Source organism: Cervus canadensis, chromosome 8 (genome assembly GCF_019320065.1).
Source record: "Cervus canadensis isolate Bull #8, Minnesota chromosome 8, ASM1932006v1, whole genome shotgun sequence".
NCBI classification, from domain to species: Eukaryota; Metazoa; Chordata; class Mammalia; order Artiodactyla; family Cervidae; genus Cervus; species Cervus canadensis.
Genome location: NC_057393.1, coordinates 19,920,377 through 19,938,181, shown reverse-complemented (window position 1 = coordinate 19,938,181; position 17,805 = coordinate 19,920,377). Strand labels below are relative to the sequence as shown.

Here is a 17,805-nt window from a genome sequence, read left to right as displayed (position 1 = left end):
TCAACCTATCTGAACGGAGGTAGCAAGTCTTGTACCACTAGGACTGGGCAGGTAAAAGCAGAGGAAATGGAGATCTGCTTTTTGGGAAAGGGTTTAACTGAAGACTTGATAACAGATTTGCTAGACTGAGGCAGATACAGATACATAAGTTCCTTTCCTGGTAAGTCAGGCTCAAAGTGCATATCTGTTTCATCAGTGTTCTCCATGTGGTATGTGTAAGATCCTAGATGAAGAATTTGTGGCAGAGTCCAAACTCATTTATCTCAGTATCCATGGCCCTTTATAATTTGGTCTCAACTTCAATCTCTTTACCTCATTCCCTGGCATTTCCTTTTCTTGTCTCTCTCTCTCTCATCACCCAGTATTTTTTTCCAGAGAGAGAGGTAAGCAGGTAAATGAACAGTTTGAGGGTGTATTCTTTTATTTTTTTCTGTCTTACACAGATTTGTAACTCTCACATTTATATTTTTATTCAAACAAAAGCCAAATTAATCATATTATGAAGTCATATTTTCAAAAAGTCTTTACTGGATTGTATGCCCATCAGCAGTCTATGAGAGTGTAAGTTTCTCTGTGTCTTCACCAGCACAGTTCTTTTTTTATTTTTTAATCAGTTTGATAGGTATTATTTCTCATTGATAAAGAAATATTCTTCTAATAACTAGAAGAAGATGGCTTTCTAAATCTTTCATACAGCCAGGAGAGGGCTCAGAGTTCATTTGCCCATTTGCTTCAAAATGAAAACATAACTTTGGACTCTACTGAAATCTACTTGTCAAACATTGGGTTAGCGTTCTACTTACTTGTCTTTACAATTGCAACTTAGAAGCCACCTTGGAACCACAGCTTAGAAACCACCATCCTAAATTTGATGTTTCTCAATCCTTTGTGTGTCTAAATGTATGTATGTATGTGTTCACAAACCATGCATATTAATTTGTATGTATTGAAACATTATGCAGATGGAACCATTCTTTATCATTCTGCAGTTTACATGTTTTCTGTCTTTTTAAACTTTTTACTTTATATTGGAATATAGTGGGTGAAACGGTTGTGTTAGTTTCAGGTGTACAGCAGATTGATTCAGTTATACGTGTATATATAGCTACTCTTTCCTGTTTAGGTTGTTCCATAATACTGAGCAGAGTAGATTCTTGTTGGTTATCCATTTTAAATATGACTGTGTGTACATGTCAGTCCTAAACTCCCTAGCTGTCTCTTTCCACCATGCTTCTCTGGTAACCATAAGTTCTCTATGAGCCTGTTTCTGTTTTGTAAAAAAGTTCATTTGTATAATTTTTTTTTAGATTCTGCGTAGAAGTGATATCATATTTCACTTTCTCCTTCTGACTTAATTCACTCAGTTTCTGAATCCATCCATGTTGCTGCTGCAAGTGGCATTATTTCATTCTTTTTAATGGCTGAGTAATATTCCATTGTATTATATATACCACATCTTCTTTATCCAGTCCTCCGTTGTTGAACACTTAGGTTTCTTCCATGTCTTGGCTATTGTAAGCAGTACTGAAATTGGGGTGCATGTGTTCTTTTGGATTCTAATGCATGCCCAAGAGTGGGGTTGTAGGATCTTATGGTAGCCCTATTTTTAGTTTTTAAGGAATCTTTATACTATTCTCTATAGTGGCTATACCAGTTTACATTCCCACCAACAGTGTAGGAGAGTTCCCTTCTCTCCTCACCCTCTCCAGCATTTATTGTTTGTGGATTTTTCGATGGTAACAATTCTGACTGATGCGAGGTGATATCTCAATGTAGTTTTGATTTGCAGTTCTCTGATAATTAGTGATGTTGAACATCTTTTCATGTGCCTCATGGCCATTTGTGTATCTTCTTTGGAGAAATGTCTATTTAGGTCTTATACCCTTTTTTGATTGAGTTGTTTTGATGATATTGAGCCCCATGAACTATTTGTAAATTTTGGAAACTAATCCCTTGTTGGTCACGTCATTTGCAAATATTTTCTCCAATTCTGTGGGTTGTCTTTTTGTTTTGTTTATGGTTTCCTTTGTTATGCAAAAGATTTTACATTTAATTAGGTCCCATTTGTTCATTTTTGTTTTTATTTCCATTACTCTTGGGGGATGGATTGAAGAAGATATTGCTGCGATTTATGTCAGAAAGTGTTCTTCCTATGTGTTCCTGTAAGAGTTTTATAGTGTCTGGTCTCACATTTAGGTGTTTCATTCACTTTGTGCTTGTTTTTCTGTATGTTAAAGAATGTTCTAATTTCATTTTTTTACATCTGTTGAATAGCTATCCATTTACATTTAAAGTAATCATCAATATGTATGTTCCTATTACCATTTTCTTACTTGTTTTGGGTTTATTTTTAATAGGCCTTTTTTCTTACCTTCCTCTTTTATTCTCTTCTCTTTCGTTTGATGACCATTTTTAATTTTTAGTGTGTTTGGACTGCTTTTTCTTTTTGGTCTGTTTATCGTAGTTTTGGGATTTGTTGTTCCCATGAGGTTTTGATATAATAGTCTAATATATGTGCAAGGTTGTTTTAAGTTTGCTGGTCTGTTTCCCACCTAGAAAAGTTCCTTTATCATTTGTTGCAAAGCTGGTCTGGTGGTGCTGAATTCTGTTAGCTTTTGTTTGTCTGTAAAGCAGTTGATGTCTCTGTCACATCTGATTGAGAGCCTTGATGGATACAGTATTCTTTTTTTTTTTTTTTTAATTTGTTTGGCTGTATCAGGTCTTAGTTGTAGGGTGCAGGATCTTTAGTTGTGACATGTGGGGTCTAGATCCTTTACCAGGGATTGAACCTGGGTCCCTGCACTGGGATTGCAGAGTCTTAGCCACTGGACCATCAGGGAACTCCTAGCATATTCTTGGTTGTAGGTTTTTTCCTTTCATCACTTTAAATACGTCATGCCATACTCCCCTTGGGCCTGCAGAATTTTGCTGAGAAATCAGCTGATAACCTGATGGGAATTCACTTGTAATTTATCATTTTTCACTTATTGCTTTTATTATTATTTTTTCCTTTAATTACTGTGTGTCTTGGCATGTTCTTCCTTGGGTTTATTCTGCCTGAGACACTCTGAGCATCCTGGACTTGGGTGACTGCTTCCTTTCCCATGTTAGGGATGTTTTCAGCTATTATCTCTTCAGATATTTTCTCAGGTTCATTCTCTCTCTATTCTCCTTCTGGAACCCCTATAATATGAATGTTGGTGCATTTGATGTTGTCCCAGAGGTCTCTCAGTCTGTCTTCATTTCTTTTTTTTCTTATTTTTTCTTTTCCATGGCAGTGATTTCCACCATTCTGTCTTCCGTGTCACTTATTCTGTTCTTCTACTTCAGTTATTCAGCTGTAGATTCCTTCTAGTGTATTTTTCATCTCTGTTTGTTCTTTAGTTCTTCTTGTTCAGTCGCCAAGTAATGTCTAACTCTTTGCGACCCCATGGACTGCAGCCCTCCAAGCTTCCCTGTCCTTTACTAACCCAGTCTGTCTTCTTTTATCTACTTTTCAGAATATTCTGCTAGTTGCTTCATGTGTTTTATTAGGGTTTTAAGTTACAATTAATGTGAAAAGTAGAGTATTTTTCTAACTTGTATGGAATTATTATTCTAACTTGTATGAAATCAAAAGCCTTTTATTGTAATTTAAGATTCAGTATTGTAAAGCTTTCACATATGCATTTAAGGTAAGACTAAGGAATATATTTAGTATATATGGCTTATTGATGTATTTTTCTGAGTAAATAGTTGTTAAATGTGATGATCATCATTCTAGTCTTATACCAAGAATAGATCTTATTAGCCTAGTGTTGTCTTACTTCCATCTCCCCTTGTATTTTCAACCTTTGTGAGTCTTTTTGGTTAGTCATTTTTACCAGTGAACTTTGTCTATCTAAGAACCCTTAATCCTTCTCACTTTTAACTGAAAAAGCTACCTTTTCAGTTCCTAGAATATAGGCTTCATGGAGATTGCTTTGTTATTGTTTCTCAGAAGGGGTCCTTAGAGCCCCTTTCCTGATTTATTTGCTGTTTTCCATATGTATTTCAATCCTGTTTCTTGACTCCACTGCTCTCCATTCTCTCATTATTGCCTTTCAAGTCTTTCCTTTTGCTGAACCTATTTGCTAATTAGCTGCAGATACAGCAGTTTTACTGTAGTAGTTAGGCATATATAGGCAGTGTACCACCATTTTGGAATCTTAGTTCCATTACTTTGCCAAGATCACAAAGCTGGTTATTTAAAGATATTTCTGTGCCTCAGTTGTCCCTGTGTGTAAGATAGGGGTAAGGATTTATCTCATAGGGCTGATAAAGAGTTAATGTGTGTAAATTCCTTGCAGTGGTGTTTGTTCATAGAAAGCACTTAGACATTAGCTGCTGTGGTGATTTCTCCCATGTTTCATCATTTTAGAATTTTGCACTTTGATTACTTGTTCCTATCTTACCTCTTCCTGTTAGACTGTAAATTCCTCAAAGTTAAGCCTGTTTTATGAATTTTTATAGTTTTTTAATGGGTTTTGCAAAGTAGAATGTGTTCAATAAATATTTACTGTTTCAAATCATAGGAAAATAGCAAAATTGTCACTAAAATTGTTTGCAGCACCAATTTACTTAGTATAAATTATAACCTAAAGTAATTTAATACTCTCTCTGTATTATATTTCAGGAATTCTAATGAATCATTGATTGACCAGCACCATTTTACCAGTTGGAATGAGTTACCAGAAATGGGCATAGTGGTTTTAGATCCAGCATGTAACAGATGGAGATTACTTCTTCAAGCCAACGCCTTTTCTGACTGTGTAGGATCTTTGTCTCTTCATCTTTGAATTTCTTTTGTTGGTAAATAAAAGGAGTTCATGTAGTTTTTGCCCTAGCTTGAGTCACCATGAGTAGTAGTTTAGGAAAAGAAAAAGACTCTAAAGAGAAAGATCCCAAAGCACCATCAGCCAAGGAAAGAGAAAAGGAGGCAAAAGCCTCTGGAGGTTTTGGGAAAGAGAGCAAAGAAAAAGAACCTAAGACCAAAGGGAAAGATGCCAAAGATGGAAAGAAGGACTCCAGTGCTGCCCAGCCAGGGGTGGCTTTTTCGGTTGATAATACGATCAAACGGCCAAATCCAGCACCTGGGACTAGAAAAAAATCTAGCAATGCAGAGGTGATTAAAGAGCTCAACAAATGCCGGGAAGAGAACTCAATGCGTTTGGACTTATCCAAGAGGTCTATACACATATTGCCGTCATCAATCAAGGAGTTGACTCAATTAACAGAACTTTATTTATATAGCAACAAATTACAGTCCCTCCCAGCGGAAGTGGGTTGTCTAGTAAATCTCATGACACTGGCTCTAAGTGAAAATTCACTTACCAGTTTGCCTGACTCTCTTGATAACTTGAAGAAGCTGCGGATGCTTGATTTACGGCATAATAAACTGAGAGAAATTCCTTCAGTGGTGTATAGGCTAGATTCTCTCACCACTCTTTACCTTCGCTTTAATCGTATAACTACTGTGGAAAAAGACATCAAAAACCTGTCAAAACTCAGCATGCTTAGCATTCGAGAGAACAAAATCAAACAACTACCTGCTGAAATTGGTAAGAGGCCTTGCATTACTTTTATTATTTATAGTATTTATTATGCTAAATAGTTTTGTTGATTCTTTTCCATATCAGAAAGTGTCTGATAACTTGCCTAAAGAAAAAACTAGTTTCTAGGTTCTGTCTTTAGCTTGCTTTAATCCGTTTTGTGATATTAATAGTCCATGGTTTGAGATCACTTTAGAGACCTCGAAAATGACTTAGAATGTAAATGCAATTGGGCCTTTTTCACACAAAACTAATCTACTTTCATTTTCATTGGGAAATAGTAAATTTGAAGCAGAAAAAAATTTTTGCCAAAGTTTTTAGTTGTTACCACCTGCTTTTAAAGTAATTACAGATAGCATTATGTAAGATGCTTTAAGGCTATATTTTCCCATTCTCTGACATTCTCTTTTTTCCCTGAAAATGTTTGTTTAAATTCACATCATTTTTCTACCTAATTTACCACAAAAGATTGGCATATAAGAGCCTTGTGAAGAAGCTGGGTGGTAAGCAAGTTGAAGAAATTTTTTTCATTTTGAAAGTACTTACATGTTCACTAAAAACAATCTGAGGATGCCGAAAAGTACAGAGGCAACTATAGTTAATGTAACACTTAGTATTTTGATAGCTTTCATTCTTATTTTTACACCAAAGCTATATGTACTAAAAAAAGGGGGAATGCTTTTAAAAGAATGGATAGTAGGATAAAAAATAGGAAATATACATGTGTAAACAAGTCAGTAAAAGTTAGTTGTTTGATATTTTTAATTAAAAAAATTTTTTCAGCAACTTTTGTAATATAGTAAGCTGTTGATTTACCAGATTTGAGAAATTGATAAAGGTGTTGTCTTTGTAGGCCCTTTTTATGAGAGTTCAAAAAATTGACATAAAAATTGATTATGCAACTTTTAAAGATAAGTTTCTTTTTTGTGGATGAAAGATTTATTCTGAATAAAACAGGTTTTATTTATTTATTTTTTATTTTATTATTTTTTAATTTATTGTTTTAAATGTTGGTCTTATCATGAGTGATAAAAGAAACTTTGTTTTTAGGCTGTGCAGCTTTGTAGAGATATAGTACTCTGGGCATTTAAAAAATTTTTGTTTAGCTTTGAAAAAAATGTAATTTATATTTTAGGTATGGTGTTCTATTATATTTAGCTCTAACCAGACACTTAAAATCTTAATTTAATTTTGGTTTAATTAAATATATTTAGAAATCCATGATCGATTTTCTCAAGCAGTGTACTTGTATTTATAAAGTGTGACACACTTATGAGATATTAAAAAACTCCTGAAAATTTGAGTGGAAATGCTTCTTTCCATGTTTTCAGATAGGAATGTGATTGTTGAATGACTTTTGATTCTGTACTCGATTCGATCAAAATTTGACCTGTTTATGTGATTCATTGTAGAATAGAATTATAAGTTTTTGGGGAAGGTAATGCTGAATTTTTAGGTAGAAATATAAAATGTTATTTGCTGTCTTTGTACTTACTGTTGTTTTGTGCATGTTACACTTCATTCTAAAATGTTGACTTTCATTCATATGAGAGATTTTCGTTAAGGACTTTCTGTAGAAATGTTACCAAATTACCTAGGAATTAAGAACATTCATTTTGTAAACAGGAAATTATTTCATAGGACTTTAAATTTACTTCACTTTGGTTTTAAGCATATGGATAAAACATTTTTACTATAAAGTAATGTATTTTTTTAAATTGGCAAATTTTATTTAATTAGAATGTTGATTTTTGTGGCTGCCTACTCTTTGGACCTTTATTTCTAAATTTGCAATTTAAAAAATAACCACTGAATTTGTTTTTTAATGAGTACCCCCAACCATTAGTGACATTGAATTTTGCGTTTTTTAATTTCTGTGTCTATAAAAATAGTAACTTCATAAATGTCATTTATATTCCAGGAAGGGCATCAGATAGAAAGTAAACTGCTTTAAAAAATAAAATAATATTTTTAAAGGAATTAAAATTAATAAGGTTTAACTTAGATGCGTGGATTTGGGACAAACCTTGTAGACGTCTGCATTATGTATTTCCTTATGGGAACAAGAAAATAAAGATCTAATAAAAATAAAGTAATTGTAGTAATAAGAATAGCTGTTGTTTGAGCACAGTGTGTCGTATAACATACACTATTTTTTACATGTAACTTTATATCTGTTATCTCATTAACTTCTAATAGTAATCCAATGAAATAAGTACTTTTATTGTACTGAAAAAGGAACTGAAAATTTAGTGAGATTAGATAATTTACTAAAGGTCATATAGGTAAGAAGTTGGCAAAGTCACAGTTTGACTCTAGGTCTCACTATACTGCTTCCAGTGTCTAGAAGAGTGGATACCTGCTGAGTAGCTCAGTCGTGTCTGACTTTGCAACCTCATGGACTGCAGCACACCAGGCTTCCCTGTCCTTCACTATCTCCTAGAGTTATGTCCATTGAGTTGGTGATGCCATCCAACCACCTCATCCTCTGTTGTGCCCTTCTTCTCCTGCCCTCAATCCCTTCCAGCATCAGGGTCTTTCCCAATTGAGTCAGCTCTTCACGTCAGGTGGCCAAAGTATTGGAGCTTCAGCTTCAGCATCAGTCCTTCCAATGAATATTCAGGGTTGATTTCCTTTAGGATTGACTGGTTTGATCCTCTTGCAGTCCAAGGGACTCAGGAATCTTCTCCAGCACCCCAGTTGGAAAGCATTAGTTCTTCAGTGCTTAGCCTTCTTTATGGTCCAGTGCTCACATCCATACATGACTACTGGAAAAATCATACCGTTGAGTATATGGATCTTTGTCGGCAAAGTGATGTCTCTGCTTTTAATGTGCTGTCTAGCTTTGTCATAGTTTTCCTGCCAAGGAGCAAGCATCTTTTAATTTTGTGGCTGCAGTCACCATCTGCAGTGATTTTGTAGCCCAAGAAAATAAAATCTGTCACTGCTTTCCACTTTTTCCCCTTCTATTTGCCATGAAGTGTTGGAACCAGATGCCATGATCTTAGTTTTCTGAATGTAGAGTTTTATTGAATGTTGAGTTTTAAGGCAGCCTTTTCACTCCTCTTTCACCCTCAAGAGGCTCTTTGGTAACTCTTTGCTTTCTGTCATTAGAGTGGTGTCATCTGCATATTCTGAGGTGGTTGATATTTCTCCTGGCAGTCTTGATTCCAGCTTGGGATACATCCAAGCATTTCCCATGATGTACTCTGCATATAAGTTAAATAAGCAGAGTGACAATATACAGCCTTGACACACTCCTGTCCCAATTTGGACCAGTCCATAGTTCCATCTCTGGTTCTGTTGCTTCTTGACTTTCATATAGGTTTCTCAGGAGACATATATGGTGGTCTGGTATTCGCATGTCTTTAAGAATTTTTTATAGTTGTGATCCATACAGTGAAAGCTTTAGTCTGTGAAGCAGAAGTGGATGCTTTTCTGGAATTCCTTGCTTTTTCTATGATCCAACGGATGTTGGCAATTTTATCTCTGGTTTCTCTGCCTTTTCTAAATCCTGCTTGTACATCTGGAAGTTCTCAGTTCATGTACTGCAGAAGCTTAGCTTGAAGGATTTTGAGCATAACCTTACTAGCATGTGAAATGAGTGCAATTGTATGGTGGTTTGAACATTCTTTGGCATTGCCCTTCTTTTGGATTGGAATGAAAGCTGACCTTCTCCAATCCTGTGGCCACTGCTGAGTTTTCCAAATTTGCTGACACGTTGACAGATTAATGGCTTAATTCAGATATAATTCACATAGCATATGATTAATGCATTTGAAGAATACAATTCAGTGGTATTTTAGCATATTCACAAAGTTGTTCACTATCACAGACAATTATAGGACATTTTCATCACTCCAGAGAGAAACTCTGTACCCTTTGGCAATCGCCCCACCCCAGCCCTGTTTTCTTCCAACCCCTTAGTCCTATTGAAGCATTAATCTACTTTCTGTTTCTGTAGATTTGCCTGTTGTGGTGTGTGCATGCTAAGTTGCTTCAGTCATGTCCAATTCTTTGTGATCCTGTGGACTGTAGCCTGCCAGGCTCCTCTGTCCATGGAATTTTCCAGTTCTAATAATTGGAATAATAAAATATATAGTCTTTGGTGAGTGGCTTCTTTCACATAGCAGAATGTTTTCAAAATTCATCCAGATTGTAGCATCTATCAATATATTGTTCCTTTTTATTGCTGAATAATATTCCATTGTATATTATACCACATTTTATTTATCTACTCATCAGTTGTTGAACATTTGGGTTGTTTTCACCTTTTGACTGTTAGGAATAAGATTACTGTGAACATTTGTGTACAAGTTTTTGTGTAGACATTTGTTTTCATTTCTCTTGGGTGTATACCTAGAAGAGGAATTACTGAGTCATATGGTAACTCTATGTTTAATCTTTTGAGGAACTACTAGACTATTTTCTTAAGTTACTGCACCATCTTACATTTCCATCAGCAGTGTATGAGGGTTCCAATTCCTCTATATCGTCAACACTCTTGTGTTAGCTATTTTAATGTAGCCATTCCATGAGTGTGAAGTGGTATCTCATGTTTTTTATTTATAGTTCTATGATTATTGATTTGTTTTTAATTTTTGAAAGCTATCTTTTGTTATAAAGGAAAGACAGAAATAGTTGTTTTCTGTGATGCAGATCTTGCTTTACTGCTTTTTAAATTACAGCCCTCCCCAGCCCCCTGCAAATCCTGAGCTCTTTTAAGAATGCTTATAAAAAAGACTCATGCACCAAGATCAAATAAAATGGAATTTGACATTTTGAAAAGTTCTGCATCTTTAATGTAATTTGACTTACTGTTGAAACTCATATAACAAGAGAATTTACAGTTCATTATATATACTAATTAACCATTTGTTAAACTTCCATTTTTAGATGTTTAGATCTTCATTATTTTATATATATATAATATATATATATGGTGCTTATTCTTCTCTGTTGTTTTTATGAGTATAAAAACCTTGAATCATACCATCCAGTTTGTTCAGTATATTTGATAAGTATGAGAAATTTGAAATTTGTGAAACATAGCCTAGTAGTATTTAGTTTACATAGCATATTTGAAATTTAGCAGCTCTGTTGTGTTTATAGGGAAATTATATTAAAAACTGAATACCTGTTTAAATATTGATGGCATCTTTGTAAATGCCATATGATTTGATACCAATGATGCATATTCACATGGGTGAATACTGGTGTAAAACAGTGAAAGAATACTGAAAGACATATGAAGATCATAATATATTAGAGGGTAGCCAGGAGAACTCATTTGGTGATACTGAATTTACTTTTTTCCTTTTGTATGATAAGGCATGGACAGATAAAGTAAATGTACTATCTTTTTGTGTTAAATAGATAGATGGAAACCTTAGGCATTGCTTTCTCTTTTGGATCAGTATATCATTCTTCTGCCCACATCTCCTTTCCCCATTTTTAATCTTGAAAAAGACTTCCTCACTGAACACCAGGACACTCAAGAAGTCATATTTTCAGAGGGAAAACAATAAATAACCACTCTCTTTCCCCATCCTTTTCCTTGCCTGGTTCCTTTGAGCTTCATGTTAGACATGTGCTTTTGTAAATTTTTTTTTTTTTGCCTCAGTAAATTAGAGTAAAGGTTATCAGGTTTTCATTTTGAATAATCAGTCCTTTAGTTCAGGAAATTCTGAACAATGAAGTTTTAAAGGGTTTTATTCTTCTAGAAAGGAAATGATTACTCTTTGCAACCAGAAATAAACTCCATCTTTGTCTCTTACTAATAATACTGTAGGACTTCCCTGATGGCTCAGTGGGTAAAGAACCTGCCTGCAATGCAGGAGACCTGGGTTGGATCCCTGGGTCGGGAATATCCCTTGGAGAAGGAAATGGCAACCCATTTCAGTATTCTTGTCTGAAAAATCCCATTGATAGAGGAGCCTGGTGGGCCACAGTCCAAAGGGTCACAGAGAGTTGGACATGACTAAGCACGCACTAGACATTCATTCAGTATTTCTAGAACTTTTCCTTCAGTGAATTAAAGGCTAGTTTTAAATTTTCTTCTCTTTAACATTTCCTCTTGTTCATTATTTTTTATAAAATAGCTAAGTTAGAGGGAATCTTTTTTTTTTAAAAAAAAACTATTAATCCTATATTTTCTGTTCAGTGAAGTGCTAGATCATTTATATTGTACACAATTTTGGATGGGTAAATTGTCTTAGAGAATGATCTGCTATGTTATACATGCTCTTTGAGAACCCAGATCATTTTTACCCATTTAAAAAACTCTCACAGCATTCAGATATATGAGAAATTAGGAATAGCAATTTTTTAACCCATATGACTCATTAGCACTTAATGAAAACAAAGTCAGTTTTCTACTGTTTTTACTATAGTACTGCAGTTATATTTTATGTCAAGTAATATATAATAAATGTATATATGTGTATAATATATAAAAAAATACTAAGAATCTGGTTTTTTTTTTTTTAAATTGAAGAGACCTTAGAGATTTTAATTCCCTATTATGTAATTTTCTGTAAATTTTTGTAGATAATAAACAGTAGGCTTTCAATAAATGTTTAAGGGCTTCCCTGGTGGCTCAGATGATAGTCTGCCTGCAATGCGGGAGACTCATTTTTGATCCCTGGGTTGGGAAGATACCCTGGAGAAGGGAATGGTTATCCCTTCCAGTATTCTTGCCTGGAGAATTCCATGGACAGAGGAACCTGGCAGGTTTCAGTCTGCAGGGTTGCAAAGAGTCGGACATGACTGAGCGACCAATACTGGAATAACTGTGGCTTGAGGTGAATTTAATGAAACCCAACACAATTGCCCAATTTTTAATATTAACTCAAATTGTAACCCTTAGTTCCTAAAATTCTTGAAATTCTCTCAGCACTGTCAGGGGTGCTGCAATTGCTTTCATGGTTCAGGTAACATTATTTAATGATCTCATTTGACTGTTTTGTACAAGTGCTAATGAGTAACTTAGTTTGGCAGGCAAGAGAAATCAGGAAAGGGAATTCATAGTTGTTAATAAATAACTTTTTCACTGGAAATCAGCAAGAAACCTTACAGACCTAGAAATGAACTGTTAACTTAGTTGACTGTTGTCAAATTGTCAGGTGTTTCACTAAACAACAGAAACCTGGAAATGTTGTTATTATTGCTAAAGGAGGAGATAAGAGAACAGAGGGGAAAAAACAGCACTTGAACTATCTTAGAAGGATCTGATTGAACCAGAGGATACATTTGACTTCCCACTCTGCTGTGGTGCAGGGAAGAGGGCAATCTTTGTGCTCTAATGATAGCATGCTAGCCATTCAAAGAATACAGACTGTGTTGTCTATGTTGCTTAGTTACAGAAGGACTTGCTTAGAAGAATTACTAAAGTTTTCTTTAGAGTGAAAGGGAAAATTAAGCCATAAGACAGATTTATACAAATAAAATAGTGTGTATTCTGATGTAAGTCCCTAAATCTGTTCAAGCTTATGTAATAAAAACTTCCAGCCCTTGTTGATTGTGTTGTTTTGCAAATGTATTTTAGTAAGATTTGATTTGATTTTTATTGCTCTGAATGCTTGAAAAATGACCTTATAAGTTCAGGAACAAGAGTTAATTTAAAAATGTAAATATCCTTCAGTTCAGTCATGTCCTTAATATGAGTCAAATGATAATATAGGGTAAGCCACAACTTATGAAATAAACCTAAATTATTTATTTACCAACATTTGAGTGCCTGTTAGATACATTTTAATAGGGTCTTTTTGTATGTTGCTAGATTTAATTTACTAAGATTTTTGCATCTGTACTCCCCATGGATATTGATCTATAATTTCCTTTTTTCCCTTTCTGTTTTTTGTAGTGGTTTGCTATCAGGCAACTCTGGCTTCATATTGTAGAATGAGTTGGGAGGAGTTACTCTTTTATGTTCTGTAGGAGTTTGTGTAGAATTAGTATTATGTTTTCAAATGATTCAGATGGTAAAGAATCTATCTGCAATGCAGGAGACCCAGGTTTGATCCTTGGGTTGGAAAGATCCCCTGGAGAAGGAAATGGCTACCCACTCCAGTATTCTTGCCTGGAGAATCCCATGGACAGAGGAACCTGGCAGGCTGTAGTCCATGGAGTTGCAGAGTCAGGCATAACTGAGCGACTAACTTTTACTTCTTTGAAATGTTTAGAAGAATTTAAGAGTCTTAGAATTTGGGACGGTTTTCTTTGTAGAAGGGTTTTAGATGGCAAGTTAATGGAAAGTTATTTGGGTTTTTTGTTTCTTCTTAGTTGAGTTTTGGTAGTTTTGAATCTTGTCAGAGCATTTGTCTTTTGATTTGGCATAAAGTTCATTTAGTTCCTTATTATATTTTTGAAGTTTGAAATATGTATTATTTTGTCTCTCATTCATTCCTGATATTGCTTTTATTGGTCTTTGTTTTGTTTTCTACACTTAATTATCTTGTTTCCTATTACTGTAGCTTTAATATATCCTTTGTCTTAAATTGTTAGATTGATTTCATTCCTTTCTTTCATTATGTAAGTGTTGATAGCTGTGAACCTCCCCTCCAAGTACTATTTTAGCAGCACCATGTAAATTTTGATATGTTGTATTTTCCTTATTATTTAGTTCAAAATATTTTCCAAATATCTCTTATTATTCTCTAACCCATGGATTATTTAGCAGTGCATTGTTCAGTTTTCAAGTATTTCAGAGACATTTCCATTTAACTTTCTGGCTATACCATGCAGCTTGTGGGATCTTAGTTCCCTGAACAGGGATCTAACTTGTGCCCTCAGCAATGAAAATATAGAATCCTAACCACTAGGACCAGTGGGGACTTCCCTATTTTTTGTTATTGATTTATAAAATATAGTCTGTCTTGGTAAGTGTTCTGTGTGTAGTTGAAAAGAAGATGCATTTTGCTGTTATTTTGGAGCAGTGTTAGATTGATGATGTTATTCATTTCTTCCATAGTCTTATCAATTTTCTGTCTACTTTTTTCTTCAATTAGTAAGAAATGAGTATTGAAATACCCAACTATATAATAGTAGAATTTTTTTCTCCCATTAGTGCTATTATTGTTTGCTTCTTGTACTTTGAAACTTTATTAGTTGTTTATATGCTTTAGATTCTTTTTTCTAATGAGCAATTTATGCATTTTGAAACATTTTCCTTTATTGCTGGTAATATTTCTGGTAGTATCTCTTTTTCTGAATGCTATTTTTATTTGATATTGATATAGCCATATCACTTCCTGCCTTTTAACTTTTTGTCTTTATATATATTTAAAATGGTTTCTTGTAGGCAGCATATGGCTAGGTCTTTGTTCTATCCTGTCTCACAGTTTTTGCCTTAATTGAAGAGTTTAGACCGTTGTATTTAATATAATTATCAATCTAGTTGGTTTAAATCTGTCAGCTCGCTGGCTATGTTCTTTTTGTGCCATTTGTTACTTTTCCTTTCCCTCTCATTTCATGCCTTCTTAACTGGTCTAGCATTTACAGTACATATCCATAACTTGATACTGGATACATTTGAAGTATACAGCTGGGATACTTCATATAACTCATTTTTTGTTTGTATATTTTGTCATAACTAGTTTAAAGTTATGAGATTTTGGCAAGAATACCACAGAAGTGATTGTGTACCTTTCCCATTGAATCATATCAAGAAATACATGATGTTGATATGTCTCATTACTGGTAATTTTGACCTAGACCACTTGGTTATGGTGGTTTCTGCTGTGCTGCTCCACTTTGAAGTTAATAATTTTTTCTTTTAAATTAATAACTACCTTGGGAAGTACCAATTTTAGGCTATGCCAATATCTTGTTTCTCTTTCACCTTTTGTTTATAAATTTTAGCTTTCCCTGGTAGATCTTCCCTGAAGCAATTATTACTATATTCTGTAAACTCCGGGAGTTGGTGATGGACAGGGAGGCCTGGTGTGCTGCGGTTCATGGGGTTGCAAAGAGTCAGACATGAGTGAGTGACTGAATTGAACTGAACTGAATGATGATTTTTAAAAATTTCCCTTGTTTCTTTTGTATTTATTAATTGAAATTCTTCTATAAGGAAAAGCTGTCCTTTCTCCCCCATTTATTTATTCAGTTAATTATATCAGTCTGGACTCATTTATTCTGTGGGTTTCAATCCAATATTATTCTTTACCATTTTGTTGCTCAGATTATTCCAGCTTTGGTTATTGTGAACTCTATGTTAGTTGCTTCCTGTGCCTTTTGATGTGTCATCATCCTTTTCTGTTATCTTTTAAAGAGACTAAAAATGCCAAAAAAAATTGATACTTGGCCATGTATTTATTCCCTCTAGTATTTTTCATTTTTTTGAGTTAGATCTGAATCTCTATTTGGTATTTTCTTTTTTCTTTTTGCCCAAAGAACTTCTTTTAATGTATACTGTAGCCCAGGTCTACTCAGATTGAATTTTTTATGCTTCTGTTTTTCTGAAAGCCTTTATTTTGTTTTCATTTTTAATGGTTATTTTTCCTGTTATAAAATTCTAGTTTGGCATCTTTTCTTTTTTATTCATTATTTTTAAGGTAGCTCTCCTTTCCCTATGTTTTTGTTTGTTGGATTTTTTTCTTGGCTTGCCTAGTTTCTGACAAGAGTTTTGCTGTTACAGCTATATTTTTGTGTTTGTAAAGTCTTTTTTTCTCTATAGTTTTAATATTTTTCTTTATTTCTGATTTCCAACAATTTGTATATGGGCTTTACCGTATGTAATTTGAGAATTACTTGTCTTACTGCATCTGTACTGCTTTTTCCATCTCTCTTAATAGCTCTCCTAGGGGAGATGGCCCTCCTGTTCATTCTACTACTATTGATTTTGTGTAGGCCCTCATATTATTTCATGTGAGCTAGTTACAGTAGCTTCCTAATAGACTATGCTTCCTAATCTATCCATCCTTTCAAATCTATGAGTAAGTAGTCTTTTTAGAATAGTATTCTGATTATCATGCATTATTCCAAAGCTTTAAATTTTGTTTTATTACTTGATCAAAAAGATCCAGATTCCTTAGTTTGGTATTGAAGGTTCCAGGTCTCCTTTCTCATCTTGACTTGTATCTTCCCTTGGTCTTGAAGATACAAAAGAAAGACTCTTTAATGTTGAAATTTCATAAAGAGGACCATCTGTAGCCTTCCTCAAATCACATGTAGTCTCCTACTAATTTTTAATTTCATGAGAACAAGCATTTAGTGTATTGTAGTGTCTTTCTGCCTTTAGTGTCTAGTATTATGTCTGGTAAAGAGAATGTGCACACAAGAATCTTGTCTGATTGACTGACTTAATGCTCTTGTAGTAATAGTTTATTTTCTGTTGTGTTTTAGGCTTGTAGTGCATTCACATATTTGTATAGTAATGTTTCTTTGTTGCTAGTTAAACCCCACAAAATTTAATTTTCTCAGTAATGCTCAGGAATTTCTCATTTAAGCATTTTGATTATCAATACTTGCAGTCTCGAGAAGGGCAGGAAAACCTTTTTCCTCCAAAAATTGCCTGTTTGATGAATATTTTAACTGTCTAAATTCTGGAAATGAGGGGCCATGTGTCCCACTGCTTTTTGCCTCTGGGATACAGCTACTGGAGAAGAGTGGAGAAATAGCTCCAGAAAGAATGAAGAGGCTGAGCCAAAGTGAAAACAAAACCCAGTTGTGGATGTGGCTGGTGATGGAAGTAAAGTCCGATGCTGTAAAGAACAATATTGCATAGGAACCTGGAATGTTAGGTCCATGAATCACGGTAAATTGGAAGTGGTCAAACAGGAGATGGCAAGAGTGAACACTGACATTTTAGGAATTAGTGAACTAAAATGGACTGGAATGGACGAATATAATTCAGATCATTATATTTACTACTGTGGGCAAGAATCCCTTACAAGAAGTGGAGTAGCTCTTACAGTCAGCAAGAGTCCCAAATGCAGTACTTGGGTGCAGTCTCAAAGATGACAGAATGATCTCTGTTTGTTTCCAAGGCAAACCATTCAATATCATAGTAATCCAAGTCTGTGTCCCAACAACTATGCTGAAGAAGGTGAATCTGAATGGTTCTATGAGGACCTACAAGACCTTCTAGAACAGAAACCAAAAAAAGATGTCCTTTTCATCACTGGGGACTGGAATGCAAAAGTAGGAAGTCAAGAAGTCAAAGATACCTGGAGTCACAGGCAAGTTTGGCTTTGGAGTACAAAATGAAGCAGGGCAAAGGCCAACAGAGTTT

The 17,805-nt window shown here is 34.5% G+C and overlaps 1 protein-coding gene across 3 annotated transcripts in view; it reads left to right on the top strand.

Annotated features, from left to right (window-relative positions):
• SHOC2 (SHOC2 leucine rich repeat scaffold protein) overlaps positions 1 to 17,805 on the top strand; it is an 80,897-nt gene that overhangs the window by 24,382 nt on the left and 38,710 nt on the right. For all 3 annotated transcript variants that reach the window (XM_043475449.1, XM_043475448.1, XM_043475450.1), the window contains exon 2: positions 4,655 to 5,579. In XM_043475449.1, the coding sequence (XP_043331384.1) occupies positions 4,877 to 5,579 (703 nt within the window). In that variant the 5' untranslated portion in view covers positions 4,655 to 4,876. The remainder of the gene's footprint in view (positions 1 to 4,654; positions 5,580 to 17,805) is intronic.